General features: G+C 41.2%; 1 protein-coding gene across 1 annotated transcript in view; it reads right to left on the bottom strand.

Annotated features, from left to right (window-relative positions):
• Positions 1-15,965, bottom strand: part of pkn3 (protein kinase N3) — a 50,192-nt gene that overhangs the window by 28,525 nt on the left and 5,702 nt on the right. The window contains exon 5 of the mRNA XM_061710228.1: positions 5,218-5,494. Within this exon, the coding sequence (XP_061566212.1) occupies positions 5,218-5,494 (277 nt within the window). The remainder of the gene's footprint in view (positions 1-5,217; positions 5,495-15,965) is intronic.

Below are 15,965 nucleotides of genomic sequence, written 5' to 3'. Positions count from 1 at the left end.
TGGGTCTTTTTACCTGCCAAAAATTGATTGAAGGCCAAATACAGTTAAGGAAAAGTTGGTTCTGCCTAAATATGACTTGATCTCATTCTTGAGCTTCATAATCTGAAAATCTGACATTTCAGCGCTATCGCTCAACGGGCTGCTGTGCGCGCTCCTGCGGCCAGAAATCACATTCTGGCAGACAATCACGTTTTGGCACAACACCGGCACGGCGTGTCCTGCACCGCGGCTGCAGCACCAGAGCAAACCAAGCGCATGGCGCAGCTGGAAGTGACCGTGTCCTGACTGACGCTGAGCTTCAAACACAGAGGGACACGATCAGCGCTACTATATTATAAGTCTGATATGTGATGACATTATTAAGAGTATGACATGAATCTGGCTTCATTTCACCACTTCACCGCCTGCGTCACCAGTTCCCCATATCTTCAAAATATTCGTGCACTAGGGTCAGGGTTGGCGTAAAGATACGCACGTTTTTTTCCGTTCATTTTTTTTTTTAAATCCCAACCTTTGCGTAGAAGGTGGTGTGCCCATCTTTCAAGCCCTCTTTTGTTCGCAAGCAAGCTTTATAAATGAGGCCCCTGGTACTTCATGGGGCTGATTATTAGCCGAATGCAGCATCATGTAAACATCAACACATTAATCTAAGATACATATGTGGAGTCCATCTTTCTACAGTGAAAACAATTATTTACAACTGGGAAACATCCGAGATGGCTTTAAAACTTCCCAATGTCCCTCCCATGACGACCAAGTTTTTGGGTGTCATGCTGAATGAGAATTTGAAATCACATTATACAAAGATAAAAAATATCAAAAACAATTGCTCTTTTACACAAAGTAAACGATTCATTGGACAACAAAGCATTGTACATTTTATATAACACTCTGATTGTTCCATATCTGACCTACTGTGTTGAAGTTTGGGGAAATGCCTGTAAAGGCAAGAATAATCAGTAGAAAACGATATAGAGATCCAACAAATCCATTATTCCTTCAGTTACAATTGTTGAAATTTCATGAATTAGTAGACTATAGTATTCTATAAATTATGTTTAAAGCTCATAAAAAAACTTTACCAATCAACATTCAGAAATGATTTGAAAAAAAAGAAAGCAAGTATAACTTAAAAGGAACAGAGATTTTTTTAAAACCAAGATTCAGGACTAAATTGATGGAACGTTGTGTTTCTGTGAAAGGAATCAGTTTATGGAACAATCTGAATAAAGATTGACATACCCATAGACGGCGGTAATTTTATTTTATTTTTTTATTCACTTAGTAGTTTTTTTAATTTAGGTTATTTGTGAATTTATTTCTTGGAAAAAGGGGCAGATTAGATAAGATTCTTCTTCTTTCTGCTCCCTTTTCATTCACAATTTATGAACATTTGTATTTGTATTGAATTGTTCGTTTTATTTTTTGAATGAAATAAAGAATAAAATGAAATGAAATGTCAGAGATCCCAGAGGGTTGACCCGGGGTCAGACTGTGCAATGCTCAGAGTTGCAACAGAACAAGCTCAAAGACGTTTGGATCAACGATCTTTGGACAGACGAGCCAAAAGGGGAGATGTTGACCTTAAAGGTATTGTGACATCATTTTTAACATGCTTTTAACACTATTAAAAGTCTTGGCCAACATCCCTCAAATGTGTCTAAAAGAGTGTAACAAGAAAAACTTCACTCTAGTACTCTTTTCCTGGCTTTTTATTACAGTGTTTTTTTGTGCCGTGAAAAACGCTTCCTTTCCCCCCTTTCCTGTCAATCATTGCCCCGCTCCTCCTCCAAACCTCCTCCAACCCAACCCATACCCTCACAGCGGCGTCGGAGAGTTAAGCGACAAGCGAAGCACGGAAAAGCAGCAGGGAGAACCACAGCAAACAATCATAAAAATAAAAGGCATGCAAGCAGCACTGTCCCCTTATCTTAAGTCCAGTCAGTGCCCGCGGGTCTTCTTAGCAGTTTTCCTCCGGTGATTAGAACAAAAGACGCTCTAAACAGCCGAGCGCGTCGCCGCGTAACCCTACGCCGTAGTCTCTGCGTCGGTGTAACGCGGAACCATAAATCAGCCTTTATGGTGCGCTGGAGAGGAGAGGAGGCAGGGAGCTGGGTGGAGGGGGCGGTGATTTAGCGGGCCCTGACGTCACGGCCCGCCACCAAACCAGGTGCGCCGTTTTTGCACAGTTATGCGGAAAATCCCAGAAAGCACACAATACACTGAATGTTAAAAGTTTGTTGTTTTTTGGGTGTAATTGATGTCAAGACACCCAACAAAACACAAAAAATCAAGAAAAATGTGTTTTTCATGTCACAATACCTTTAACAAGCAGCACCATCGTTGCAGAAAACTTGTATAGTACATATTGTAGCAACTCCTATTGGTAGATGCAGAGAAATTATGAGCAATCTACATGAGTGGGCGTAGTCACGGTCCTGTCAGAGGACAAACCCGCGTGAAATCCTGTTGTAGGATCTTAGCAGGGCTTTGCATAAACAAATGTGTGCAGACCTCGGTGCACTGAAGCCATGGTTTCAAGAAAAGCAGGTTAAGGCCCTGTTTACACGTAGCAAGAACGGTGGTGTTTTCCAGCGTTTTGGCCGTTCGTTTACACGAAAACGAAGCTCAAAGTCACCAAAAACCATCATTTCCCAAAAACCTCCGGCCAAAGTGGAGATTTGCAAAAATTCCGTCTTCACGTTTGCTTGTAAACAGAGAGAAACGGACATTTAGGCTTCAGAACGTCACATTATGAGACAGAAACGTCACCACACTGCAAAAGCTCTAAATCTTAACAAGAATATTTGTCTTATTTCTAGCTAAAATGTTACATTTATTGTCAAAAAAATCTCATTACACTTAAAACAAGACTCATCACTGGAAAAAAGTGAAAATGTACTTGAAACAGGTGCAAATTGTCAAATAACTTATCTGGTGATGATTCTTGTTTTAAGTGTAATAAGATTTTTTGACTAAAAATGGGACATTTTAAGTAAAAAATAAGACAAATATTCCTGGTAAGATTTTGAGTTTTTGCAGGGCAGCGTCATGAGTGACACCTGTGTTTACAGTTTGTATGGCCACCGTCAATATTTTTTTGTATTTTACCTGTTTTTTATTCTAAAGTCACACTTAAAAGTAACTCCACTTCTCTGTCACTCCAAACGAAAGACTCTCGTTCATCTTGGAAGTAACTGGAAGTTACTCGTGTCATTTGTTGATGTTTTTTTCCAGGATTCTGATTGGCTAGCATGACTTTATCTTCTCGTTACACTGCCCCCTGTAGGTTTGGCTGCTCATAGCACCTTAACAGCGTATTTATGCGGGTTGGTGTAAATGATGGTATTTTTCAAAACGTAGAGGGAGAGTATTTGTAAACGTGACCTTAATGTCTCCTACTGGGATGTCTGGGACCGAAAACCTCAAGAAGTTACAACTGAATTGTTTCAGAAAACTGCTTCTGCACTTTTAGCTGGGAGGGAATATGTCAAAAATCATAAAGATTGTGCACTTGGTGACACATTTTTGATATTTAGCATGGTGTTAGATATGGACATGAGGTTTTCAAAAACCACCGCAAACAAATGGTGACGCCCCCTAGTGGCCGGTTTGCAGAGAATGCAAAATGGCTCCCGCCGAAAAGGCCAAAGGTCATATCTCAGCTTCTCTTAGTCCTAGATTGTTGTCTATTGTCACTTTCTCTACTTTTTTTGTGCTAGGAATTCAATTCTGAGATAAATTTCCTATTTCAAGGTCATGTTGAAGGTCAAATTTAATCTTCAAGGTCATTTTTTGCACAAAAAACTCCATATCTCTAGAATTAAGATTATAGAGGGCTCTAGACCCATATTTCACCCCCAAGGAATGCAATTTTCTGTTTATTGGACAGGTCACTATCACTGTAGGGTCAATAATCTAATTGGGTGAGAACCGTGGCCTTAATTCAGGCTTAAGATGAACATAACCTCAGAACTAAGTCAGAGTGAAAGAACAGGATTTTATCAAAATAACACACATTTTGAATTTTCTGCAAACCACTAGGGGGCCGTTCCAATTTGTTTGCAGTGGTTTTTGAAAACCTTGTCCAAACCTAACGCCATGCCAAATATCACAAACTTGTGACCAAGTGCACGATTTTCATGAATTCCCTCCCAGTTAGGCTACGTTCACACTGCAGTTCCCAAGTGACCCAAATCCGATTTTTTGCTCATATGTGACTCAGATCCGATTTGTTTATGACAGTGTGAACAGCACAAGTCACATGGAATCTGATCTTTTCAAATCAGATTCAGGTCGCTTCCATATGTGGTTCTAAATCGGATACAGGTCTGATGTTTTGCAATGCGACCTCAGTGTGAACAGCCAGGTCGGAATTAATGCGACTTTGACGTCACACGCAGAGCCCCGAGCCGCAGGGGAGACACGGGAGACGGCCGGGGTCCCTCCGGGCCGCCTCCGCCTCTCCTCCTCCCCTGCGCTCACCTCTTTATACGACCTCAGATCAGACGAGACAACCCGCTGAATTTAAGCATTACTAAATAAAGAAGCTAAGGATTCAAATCCGCGAAGCGGTCGTGGTCGCATAACCTGCCCGTTTTACAACGAGCTGGACCGTGTGTTAGGTGATAAACCCAGCTGAACGCCGGAGAGCAGAGCTGACACTCCGGGGAGCGGAGCTAGAGCCCTGCTATAGCGGGAATGTTTTCTTCATCCCGCTCCCGCTGCATTTCTGACCATTACCGCCCGCACCCGCACCGTGTGTTCCACTCCCGCCCGCGCCCGCAGTGTTTACATCCGCTCCCGCAAAACTCTGAGAATTCATGCCCGCACAATGATAGAGATGCAAGAGAAACGTCCTTGACAAATCTATCTGATTTAATGTTAACATGATAATTGTGGAGCTTGATGGATAATTGGCAGTTCACAGGCACCTGTTGGATGCAAATCCATCATTGTCATCACCACACGCCTCTGCGCATGCGGGTCAGTTCAGGGCCGCGATGCGTTCACACTCGAGTCGGATATAGGACACATTTTAAAAGATAATGTGAACAGCCACACAAAAAAATCGGATATGGGAAAAAATCGGAATAGAGCATTAAGGACTGCAGTGTGAACGTAGCCTTATTTGGTTTGGTTCAGGAAACGATGAAGTCACTTCTTGTTCACCTGCTTCTATTATGTCCTGTTTTTGTAAAAGCTCTGCTGCGTTACCTGCTGCTCTTCCCTTCTCCGTAGTCATGGACCTGGCGTTGATCTCCTGTAGTTTCCAGTGCAGCTTCTTCAGCTTGCGGCTGGAGGCCTTGAGCTGGCCCTGGACGTCGGCCGTGCTCTTGCGGCCGGTCACGGCTCGCCTCAGCCTCTCCGCCGCCTCCTTGATCTTCAGCTCGCGCTGGATCTCCTGCCGGAGGAAGGTGCGAGCATCGCCCAAGTGCTGCTGAAACTCCGGGTCCAGAATGTCACACTCGTCCAGATGCTGCAGCTTCTCACTCTGAGGACATAAAAACCACAGTTTAGATTTTAATGTCAACTAGGGATGGGCGGTATGGACTAAAACATTTATCACGATCATTTATGGCATTTATAATAACGATAAAAAAAATACCAATTCAACTCCACCTTTGTAACTATAAATCTATCACCACATTCAGTCTTTGGAGCCAAATCACTGCTCTAAAAGATACTAAATACTACTAAACTACACCAATTACATTGAATTAATAAAAACCAATTAAATGAGTTACACCTGTACTGCAAAACTGGAATGACTCAGATCTGCCATGTTTGTTACACAAACACGTATCAACGGGAATTTTTCCTTCCTTCCTTCCTTCCTTCCTTCCTTCCTTCCTTCCTTCCTTCCTTCCTTCCTTCCTTCCTTCCTTCCTTCCTTCCTTCCTTCCTTCCTTCCTTCCTTCCTTCCTTCCTTCCTTCCTTCCTTCCTTCCTTCCTTCCTTCCTTCCTTCCTTCCTTCCTTCCTTCCTTCCTTCCTTCCTTCCTTCCTTCCTTCCTTCCTTCCTTCCTTCCTTCCTTCCTTCCTTCCTTCCTTCCTTCCTTCCTTCCTTCCTTCCTTCCTTCCTTCCTTCCTTCCTTCCTTCCTTCCTTCCTTCCTTCCTTCCTTCCTTCCTTCCTTCCTTCCTTCCTTCCTTCCTTCCTTCCTTCCTTCCTTCCTTCCTTCCTTCCTTCCTTCCTTCCTTCCTTCCTTCCTTCCTTCCTTCCTTCCTTCCTTCCTTCCTTCCTTCCTTCCTTCCTTCCTTCCTTCCTTCCTTCCTTCCTTCCTTCCTTCCTTCCTTCCTTCCTTCCTTCCTTCCTTCCTTCCTTCCTTCCTTCCTTCCTTCCTTCCTTCCTTCCTTCCTTCCTTCCTTCCTTCCTTCCTTCCTTCCTTCCTTCCTTCCTTCCTTCCTTCCTTCCTTCCTTCCTTCCTTCACCATAAATCAGCTTTACACAAATACGTCATCAACGGAAATTTATCGTTTTTACCGCGAAATGATACATTCTTACTGTGGGGAATTTTTTTGACGGTATATCGTGAACGGTAAAATATCACCCAGTCCTAATGTCAACCAATAGTACTTTATTGATCCTGAAGGAAACCTATACTCTGAATTAATTAAAAAAACTTAGACGAACTGATGTGAAGCCTGAGTCTCCGACTTCCCCTACAACATCTGAAGGTGACTCAATTACTGTTTCATGTAAATGAACATCCTCCTCACAGACCTCATTACAACATCATGTGCAGCTTTTGAGACTTTCATGGATTCAACTTTAATACTCCCCAAAGGGGAAACTTCATTGCCACCATGGCCACAACAATACAACATAAGACAAATCAACAATACACATTAATAATGTATCCAATCCACCTAGGGACAGCAGTGGATCAATATAACAGCAAAATAACCAGAAAATGAGCCCCCAAAAAAGGAAGATAAAAGAAAAAAAGAATACAAATCCATTTAAAAGTTGAATGTGCAGGACAACTATAGCAGCAAATTAAACAGCTAAGAATATAGCTGCAATTTAAAGTGCACTGTACAAGAGAATATGGCAGCAAGTTATGACAGCCTAAAAGAGTGGCTGCAGTTTAAAGTGCAATGTGCAGTTCAAGGATTAGTATAGCAGCAAGACATGACATCAGCAGTCCATGATGTTGATTTTAGCCCCAAAATTACATTTTTTATACATCTGCTTATAACTCTTGACCCCATTGCGGAGCATTACAAAAAAAATGTATTTTTCTTCAGATAAAAGTTTGAACTAATATTTGATTACTGTAAGGACTTCTAGGTCTCACAGCTCTACGAGTATCCCTACTCCCATCCCAATCATCTCTCACACATCAACAACAATGAAACTAACTCTCAGAGCTAGAGTGCACATAACGGCAGAGTTAGCCAAGAAACTGGCTGACGGTGGCTGAACTGGCCCACCACCAGCTCTTACTCTTTTTTTTTTTTCCCCGCCAATATAATTATTTTTGCAGAAAGATATCCCACTTTTGGCTTTTCCCAAAGGATGTCATTTAACAGTCTATATGACCGTTAATATGTGATTATAATGAGATTATGATTTCATAGACAAAAAAGGAGCAATTTGAAATATTACAAGTTGTTTTAGCTCGTTAAATAAAGATTAAAAACAAGCACACACATAATGCACTTAGAGCTACAGCCAGGCTGAACCTGAGCTGGGAGAAGCAGGACGGCTCAAGCCTGGATTATGGTTCTCCGTTAAATCGACTCATCATTCCATTATAACACCACCTTCTTCTAGGTCTGATAGCCATCTTTTTTTAAACGTATAGACCCTTATGTGGAAAAAATGAAAAAGGAAAACTTGTTCATGTTACTTTTTTCCTTTTAAATAGAAAATAGAACAAATGAAGACCAACAAGAATGATGCTGCTTGGCAGCATCAATGTGCGAGATTTATTTTTCTTTTAACCGTCATTCCTGGTGAAAGCAGCTCGCAGAACTTATGTGGGGTATATTTTAAAGGTCTGCCTGTATATGTCACTAAAGAAGATCTTGGCCTCAGGTGTTTCATTGGCCCCAGTTCGTTTTTCCATTCACCGTCTAAAGATTAATCAAAGTCACACACATCAGAAATGTAGGGAAATTATTGAATCTGTCATTTAGAGCCTCCTGATTGTGTGATAGATTGGATGTTTCATCTTTGATTCACAAATCTCTTCTAATTTAAGATACAAGAAAAGAAAAAAAACATTAAAAAAAAAAAAAAAGGTGCACATGATGTAAACGTGGAAAAATGTGTAAAAACATTGTTAGTGCTCTGAAACACAAGTATTGATTATTTTCTCAACTGTGTTGCTTAAAATGCAGAGAGATTACTTAAAAGATCAAAATTTTAACCACTTAGTCACAAAAAAAAAAAAACACTATATGGGGGCTTTAACGGCTTCATGTGGCCTAAAGGCTATGACTAGAAACAAATACAGATTTAAAAAGGGACATATGAGCATAAATGTTTAACTCCTCCTGAACTCAGTCACACGCACACTCACCTCTGCCACAACTGGACTATATTTTATTTTACACTTTATATGCTATTTTTTAACCTTTTATTTCATGTTTATTTTAATATTAATGGGCTTTTATTGTCTGAGTGGAAGTGTGGTTGTTTTTTATGTTTTGATGGACAGTTGAATTTCCCTTTGGGGATGAATAAAGTTCTATCTAAAGTTAGTTATCTGAAGTGACTAAATGAAAAAAAAAAACTATCCTGTCTCTTTGTTTGGAGCCTTCTCAGTCAGTAAATATGTAATAGGATACTATTCATAGGATACTATGACATCACAGACCGAGCTCAGACTTGCCTCTCCACCCAGATTTAAAGTATGACACATTTGTTTCACATTGGAAATGGCAGCGTCATTTACTGCAACACTGATTTCTTAAGAACATAGAGACTGATCATACTTTGTTCACAGTCTATACGATTAAGACTTTTAAACTAAACACGGGAACTTACCCAGGATCAGTATTTGGGACTAAAGGCCCTGATAAGATACAGTGTAGAGTAATATCCTAATAATGATTTATCCTCTTAGTGTGTAGAAATATTGTTTTTAAAGTCAGTTACGTGATTGGATTATATAGATGTCTATTGTTCTACATTTTTTGCACTTTTATTGCAAATATTAAATTTAAAAACAACAACCACCTGTCTTGGATATCAATATTGGGAGGTATTGATCAGAACGAGACATTTTAAAATTAAGAGGATAGGTGCAAATGTCATCTGTTAAAACTATTAAAAAAAGGCGTTTTAATTACTAAAACCTGCCAATAAACACAAAAATAGAGGTTTAAAGTTCACCCACTCCCAATAGAGATCGTCTGGACAATCAAACCTATTTATTTGAAGTCAACAATGTGTTAAAACCACATCAAAGCAATTATTTAGCCGTCACTAATGGATTACTCGGTGATAATAACCACAAAGAAACCAGAGCAACAGGAAAATCCAGCCCGCCACCGTGACAGTGAACCTGTCACCGACTAGAACAACCAGTATCGATGGTCCAGCTGGAGGCTGATTTATGGTTCTGCGTTAGACCGACGCTGAGCCTACGGCGTAATGTACGCGGCGATGCGCACCCTACGGCGTAGACTCTGCGTCGATTTAACGCAGAACCATAAATCAGGCTTGAGGTCTCCACATCACCTGCAGCGCCGGAGCCGACATTGTGGTCCTCGTCCTCGCTGGTTTCGCCGGTTTCTGCTCCAAAAGCTCCCACACGACGGGAACCTGCTGGTTTATTACTGACACTGAGTGAAATGTCTGCTGGAGTCGCTTTCTGCTCGCCGAGGATTCCCTTCCTCCGACTGAAACTATGAAAACAAACCGGTTCAAATGTTTGACTTATCTACGCTGGGGGCGGCGCTGACGTCACAAGGCGGTGATTGGCTGAGGTGCCGGACTGACCAATCAGATTCCACTACACAACACACCTGCCGCAGGTAGAACATTTCCTTTAAATCTGTCACAAATCAGGCAACTCCAGCAGTGTTGTGTCCAGTACTCGAGTTGTAAAAAATAATCAGGGGGGATGGTGGATTTTATCATATGGGGACAGATAATTTGTGCTGATTACAAATAATATAATATATTACAAATAATAGCAGTGACCAAAACAGCTGCAGAAATACTGCAGGAATGACATAGCAGCAGTTAAATGCAGCCTTCTGTAAGCTTTAAATATCCACTGGGCTTACATCAAATACATCAAAACACAACAATAAAAAACACTTTTCTGAACTTATCAATATGACTCTGTCCTTCACAGGATAAGTAACATGGATCACTGCAAAAACTCACAATCTTAACAAGAATATTTGTCTTATTTCTAGTTAAAATGTCTCATTTTAGTAAAATAAATCTCATTACACTTAAAACAAGACTCATCACTGGAAAAAACAACAATTTTCACCTGTTTCAAGTAGATTTTCACTTGAAATAAGTAGAAAAATCTGCCAGTGGAACAAGATTTTTTTGCTTGTAATGAGAAGATAAATCTTGTCCCACTGACAGATTTTCCTACTTATTTCAAGTGAAAATTTACCTGAATCAGGTGAAAATTGTCACATTTTTCTGGTGTTATTTTTCTGGTGATGACTCTAAATGTTGAAATAGCAGTAAAACCACATTCATTGATGAAATGACATAAGGGATGGAAAGGAGGGATGGCAGTTTTACAGGGGGGATGATTTGGACCATTTTTATTTCAGGGGGGGATGATTTGGACCGTTTTTATTTCAGGGGGGGATGATTTGGACCGTTTTTATTTCAGGGGGGATGATTTGGACCGTTTTTATTTCAGGGGGGATACCATCCCCCTTCATCCCCCCTCAACTCCAGTACTGGTTGTGTCCCATGTGAAAACCAGGCAAGACAAGTTTATTTGTATAGCACAATTCAACACAAGGTAATTCAAAGTGTTTTACATCGACATTAAAAGCAGCAAGACATAATTAGACAGTAAATAACAAATAAAATGAAATAAAATTATGAGAAAAGAAGGTAAAATAATAAAAAACACAAGTTATTAAAAAGTAAGGGCAGTAGAGTCCAGCAGGTAAGTATTTGATTAAACAGTAATGTTTTTATCCTGATTTAAAGGATCTACAGTTGGAGCAGACCTCAGGTCTACAGGAAGTTTGTTCCACCGGTGAGGAGCAGAATAACTGAACGCTGCTGAACCTTGCTTGGTTCTGGTTCTGGAACCACAACAAACCAGATCCAGATGAAGCTCAGGGGTCTGGGAGCTTCATAGGAACTAACAGATCCAGATGAAGCTCAGGGGTCTGGGAGCTTCATAGGAACTAACAGATCAACCATGTACTGGTCCAAGACCATTCAGGTCCTTGTAGACCAGCAGGAAGATTTTAAACTCTATCCTTTGACTCACTGGAAGCCAGTGTAGCGATTTCATGACTGGTGTGATATGGTCCAGTTTCCTGGTGTAATATGGTCCAGTTTCCTGGTGTAATATGGTCCAGTTTCCTGGTGTAATATGGTCCAGTTTCCTGGTGTAATATGGTCCAGTTTCCTGGTGTAATATGGTCCAGTTTCCTGGTGTAATATGGTCCAATTACCTGGTGTAATATGGTCCAGTTTCCTGGTGTAATGTGGTCCAGTTTCCTGGTGTAAAATGGTCCAGTTTCCTGGTGTAATGTGGTCCAGTTTCCTGGTGTAATATGGTCCAGTTTCCTGGTGTAATATGGTCCAGTTTCCTGGTGTAATGTGGTCCAGTTTCCTGGTGTAATGTGGTCCAGTTTCCTGGTGTAATATGGTCCAGTTTCCTGGTGTAATATGGTCCAGTTTCCTGGTGTAATATGGTCCAGTTTCCTGGTGTAATATGGTCCAGTTTCCTGGTGTAATATGGTCCAGTTTCCTGGTGTAATGTGGTCCAGTTTCCTGGTGTAACGTGGTCCAGTTTCCTGGTGTAACGTGGTCCAGTTTCCTGGTGTAATGTGGTCCAGTTTCCTGGTGTAATATGGTCCAGTTTCCTGGTGTAATATAGTCCAGTTTCCTGGTGTAATATGGTCCAGTTTCCTGGTGTAATATGGTCCAGTTTCCTGGTGTAATGTGGTCCAGTTTCCTGGTGTAATGTGGTCCAGTTTCCTGGTGTAATGTGGTCCAGTTTCCTGGTGTAATATAGTCCAGTTTCCTGGTGTAATATGGTCCAGTTTCCTGGTGTAATATGGTCCAGTTTCCTGGTGTAATGTGGTCCAGTTTCCTGGTGTAATATAGTCCAGTTTCCTGTTGTAATATGGTCCAGTTTCCTGGTGTAATATGGTCCAGTTTCCTGGTGTAATGTGGTCCAGTTTCCTGGTGTAATGTGGTCCAGTTTCCTGGTGTAATATGGTCCAGTTTCCTGGTGTAATATGGTCCAGTTTCCTGGTGTAATATGGTCCAGTTTCCTGGTTTAATATGGTCCAGTTTCCTGGTGTAATGTGGTCCAGTTTCCTGGTGTAATATGGTCCAGTTTCCTGGTGTAATGTGGTCCAGTTTCCTGGTGTAATGTGGTCCAGTTTCCTGGTGTAATGTGGTCCAGTTTCCTGGTGTAATGTGGTCCAGTTTCCTGGTGTAATGTGGTCCAGTTTCCTGGTGTAATATGGACCAGTTTCCTGGTGTAATGTGGTCCAGTTTCCTGGTGTAATATGGTCCAGTTTCCTGGTGTAATGTGGTCCAGCTTCCTGGTGTAATATGGTCCAGTTTCCTGGTGTAATATGGTCCAGTTTCCTGGTGTAATATGGTCCAGTTTCCTGGTGTAATATGGTCCAGTTTCCTGGTGTAATATGGTCCAGTTTCCTGGTGTAATGTGGTCCAGTTTCCTGGTGTAATATGGTCCAGTTTCCTGGTGTAATGTGGTCCAGCTTCCTGGTGTAATATGGTCCAGTTTCCTGGTGTAATATGGTCCAGTTTCCTGGTGTAATGTGGTCCAGTTTCCTGGTGTAATATGGACCAGTTTCCTGGTGTAATGTGGTCCAGTTTCCTGGTGTAATATGGTCCAGTTTCCTGGTGTAATGTGGTCCAGTTTCCTGGTGTAATATGGTCCAGTTTCCTGGTGTAATATTGTCCAGTTTCCTGGTGTAATGTGGTCCAGTTTCCTGGTGTAATATGGTCCAGTTTCCTGGTGTAATGTGGTCCAGTTTCCTGGTGTAATATGGTCCAGTTTCCTGGTGTAATATGGTCCAGTTTCCTGGTGTAATATGGTCCAGTTTCCTGTTGTAATATGGTCCAGTTTCCCGGTGTAATATGGTCCGGTTTCCTGGTGTAATGTGGTCCAGTTTCCTGGTGTAATGTGGTCCAGTTTCCTGGTGTAATATGGTCCAGTTTCCTGGTGTAATATGGTCCAGTTTCCTGGTGTAATATGGTCCGGTTTCCTGGTGTAATATGGTCCAGTTTCCTGGTGTAATATGGTCCGGTTTCCTGGTGTAATATGGTCCGGTTTCCTGGTGTAATATGGTCCGGTTTCCTGGTGTAATATGGTCCAGTTTCCTGGTGTAATATGGTCCAGTTTCCTGGTGTAATATGGTCCAGTTTCCTGGTGTAATATGGTCCAGTTTCCCGGTGTAATGTGGTCCGGTTTCCTGGTGTAATGTGGTCCAGTTTCCTGGTGTAATATGGTCCAGTTTCCTGGTGTTTGTAAGGACTCTGCATTGACCCATTGCGACCTCCAGGAAACCCTCAATTGAATGACATTCTTGAAAAAATAAAAGGTCTGATTTAAATTGTTTTGCAAAAAGAAATAGTGCTTTCCTCTTAATGTTATTACGCAACCCCCTGGCATTTAACGAAACGAATGATAACAGAAATAGGAATTATATATAAATATAAAGGACAAGCAACCAAAGCCTAGAAAAGGTTTTGGTCAAGTATAATACAGTATTGACAAGTAGAAAAAATAAATAAAAATAAAGGCTTACGAGGTCGGCCTCATGTTTCGCTTAAAGCAGCACAATGTAGCTTTCAGCTTTTGTTGCATGCGTGCATTTGTTTTGATAGCAAATGAAGACGGGACGGACTTTTCTGTTTCACCAAGTGAACAGACGGAACGCAAAAAAAGATGTTAAACTGCTGGAAAGGAACTTGAATTTACCGGGATACCTTAAGCAAGGAAGCCAGGAAGCAGTATATGGAGAAAATAATAATTTTTAACGGTTTGGATCCATATGAAATCCCTACTAAAGAGTGGAGCTCCTCGTCGGAGCTGCACTCTTTAGAAAGGATTTACTGTCGCAGTTGTGCACAACCACCGTCTCCGGCTACCTTGTTTAGGAGTGTTTGGCAGCTGCTTTGGTAAATGTTTGACTCGCCATGTGTTTCAATAAATTTGTATAATAGTACAACATACAGTACATGTTTTGTATCCCTCTTACTTCTCTTTTCTTTTTTTTTTGACTGCTATATTATGTTGAAGAGGCTCCGAGGCGTGAGCAATATTTTTGTTTTCCTCGTGAGATTATTTTTTTCCTCTGCAGCTATAAATAAGAGTTAATATTTTTTCCTCAACAAACTAGTTTTATCTGAAGATTGGGGTTAATCGCACCGCAGAGAGCTGGCCAGCAACTGCGTTTAGCTGGCGAAGTGGGGAATAAAACCCGTGTTTTGATCCGACCCGGTCTGTGTGAGTGTTTGTGGTTTACTGTGTGAAAGGTTTGGTCGTTACAGCCGCGATCTAAGCGAGCCGATGACTCTTTTACTCTTTTACTTTGTTATCAGATACTTGGCCTCCGTGGTTCTGCCTCCGAGCAGGAAAGCGGTGAAAAGTTAAACCATTAGCGTTCTTTTCCCCACATCTGTTGTGTGGAGCTGCTGCAGCTACAACAGCAACGGGTTACCAGCTTCTGCTGAGCTCTGCGCTCCACGCCCCGCCCATTTTCGTCTCGACTACGAATCGGGAAGGAGGGGGAAGTGACGTATGCTGTAAAGCAGTCAAAGCCGTAAAAATGTGTAGTTTTTTAGTGTGGCAGGGTTCCTACCATGCTCCTCAAAGTTACATAGTGCCAGTGAAGGCGATACAGACCCCTCAGACCATGATAGAGGTTCATTAAACCTGTTGGAAGTTGATGTACCATCACAATGATGATGATGAAATATTAGATTAAGGTGGAAAAGTTACATAGTGCAGCTTTAAATAAATCACAGTTAACATGTTGAGTTAAATGTAAATGCAATTGCACAAGAACTTCTCAACTAAAAAAATATGTTAAACATTTGTGTCCTCTTGGACTAGTAGCTATATTGCCTGAGCTTTTAAAACATATAATACAAACTGAACGACTTGGGTAAGAAACATTTTCAAGTAGTCAACCTGAGTATCTGTAATTACAGGAGAAGGCAATTTAACACAACTTCACATCTGAACTTTAACAGATCGTGGATGAATTTCTGAACCATTCACAAAACCTCTTCCTTGCTTTTTTAATGTGTTTCTGTCTGTTCTCTCTGTCGTCCTGAGATCAGTCCTCTGAGAAACAGAGGCTCTTAATTCGGAGGTAGGGCTTGTTTTTTGCTGCGAGCTTCGTGTCACAACTGCATTTCTTTTTGTGGATGGAGCTGACTCACTTCCTCTTTTGTGTCGCAGGTCGCTCACACCTTTGTTAACTGGCGGAACCACGAGCTTAAAGAAGAACTATAAAGTAGACATATGTTGCTTTGTTAACCAGGCGAGACCATTTCCTGAGGTCCGTGACATGGTCTGGTAGTAATATAGTGGCAAAGAAAAGTATGTGAACCTTTAGGTTAGTTTTAGTTTTAGTTTATTTGGGTCATGACATCACAAAAAAAGAATAAAAATAAGACAAACATCAAAATAGCTTTGACAAAATTAAAAATAAAATAAAAATGACAACAAGGAAACGAATACACTGTTCAAAGAAAACATTAAAAAAAAGTTTCCAATATACAAATAACATCTAGACCGAAAA

Source organism: Cololabis saira, chromosome 20, assembly GCF_033807715.1.
Source record: "Cololabis saira isolate AMF1-May2022 chromosome 20, fColSai1.1, whole genome shotgun sequence".
Lineage (NCBI taxonomy): Eukaryota > Metazoa > Chordata > Actinopteri > Beloniformes > Belonidae > Cololabis > Cololabis saira.
Note: the sequence above shows the minus strand (reverse complement) of the source record. Positions and strands in the feature narration are given on the sequence as shown.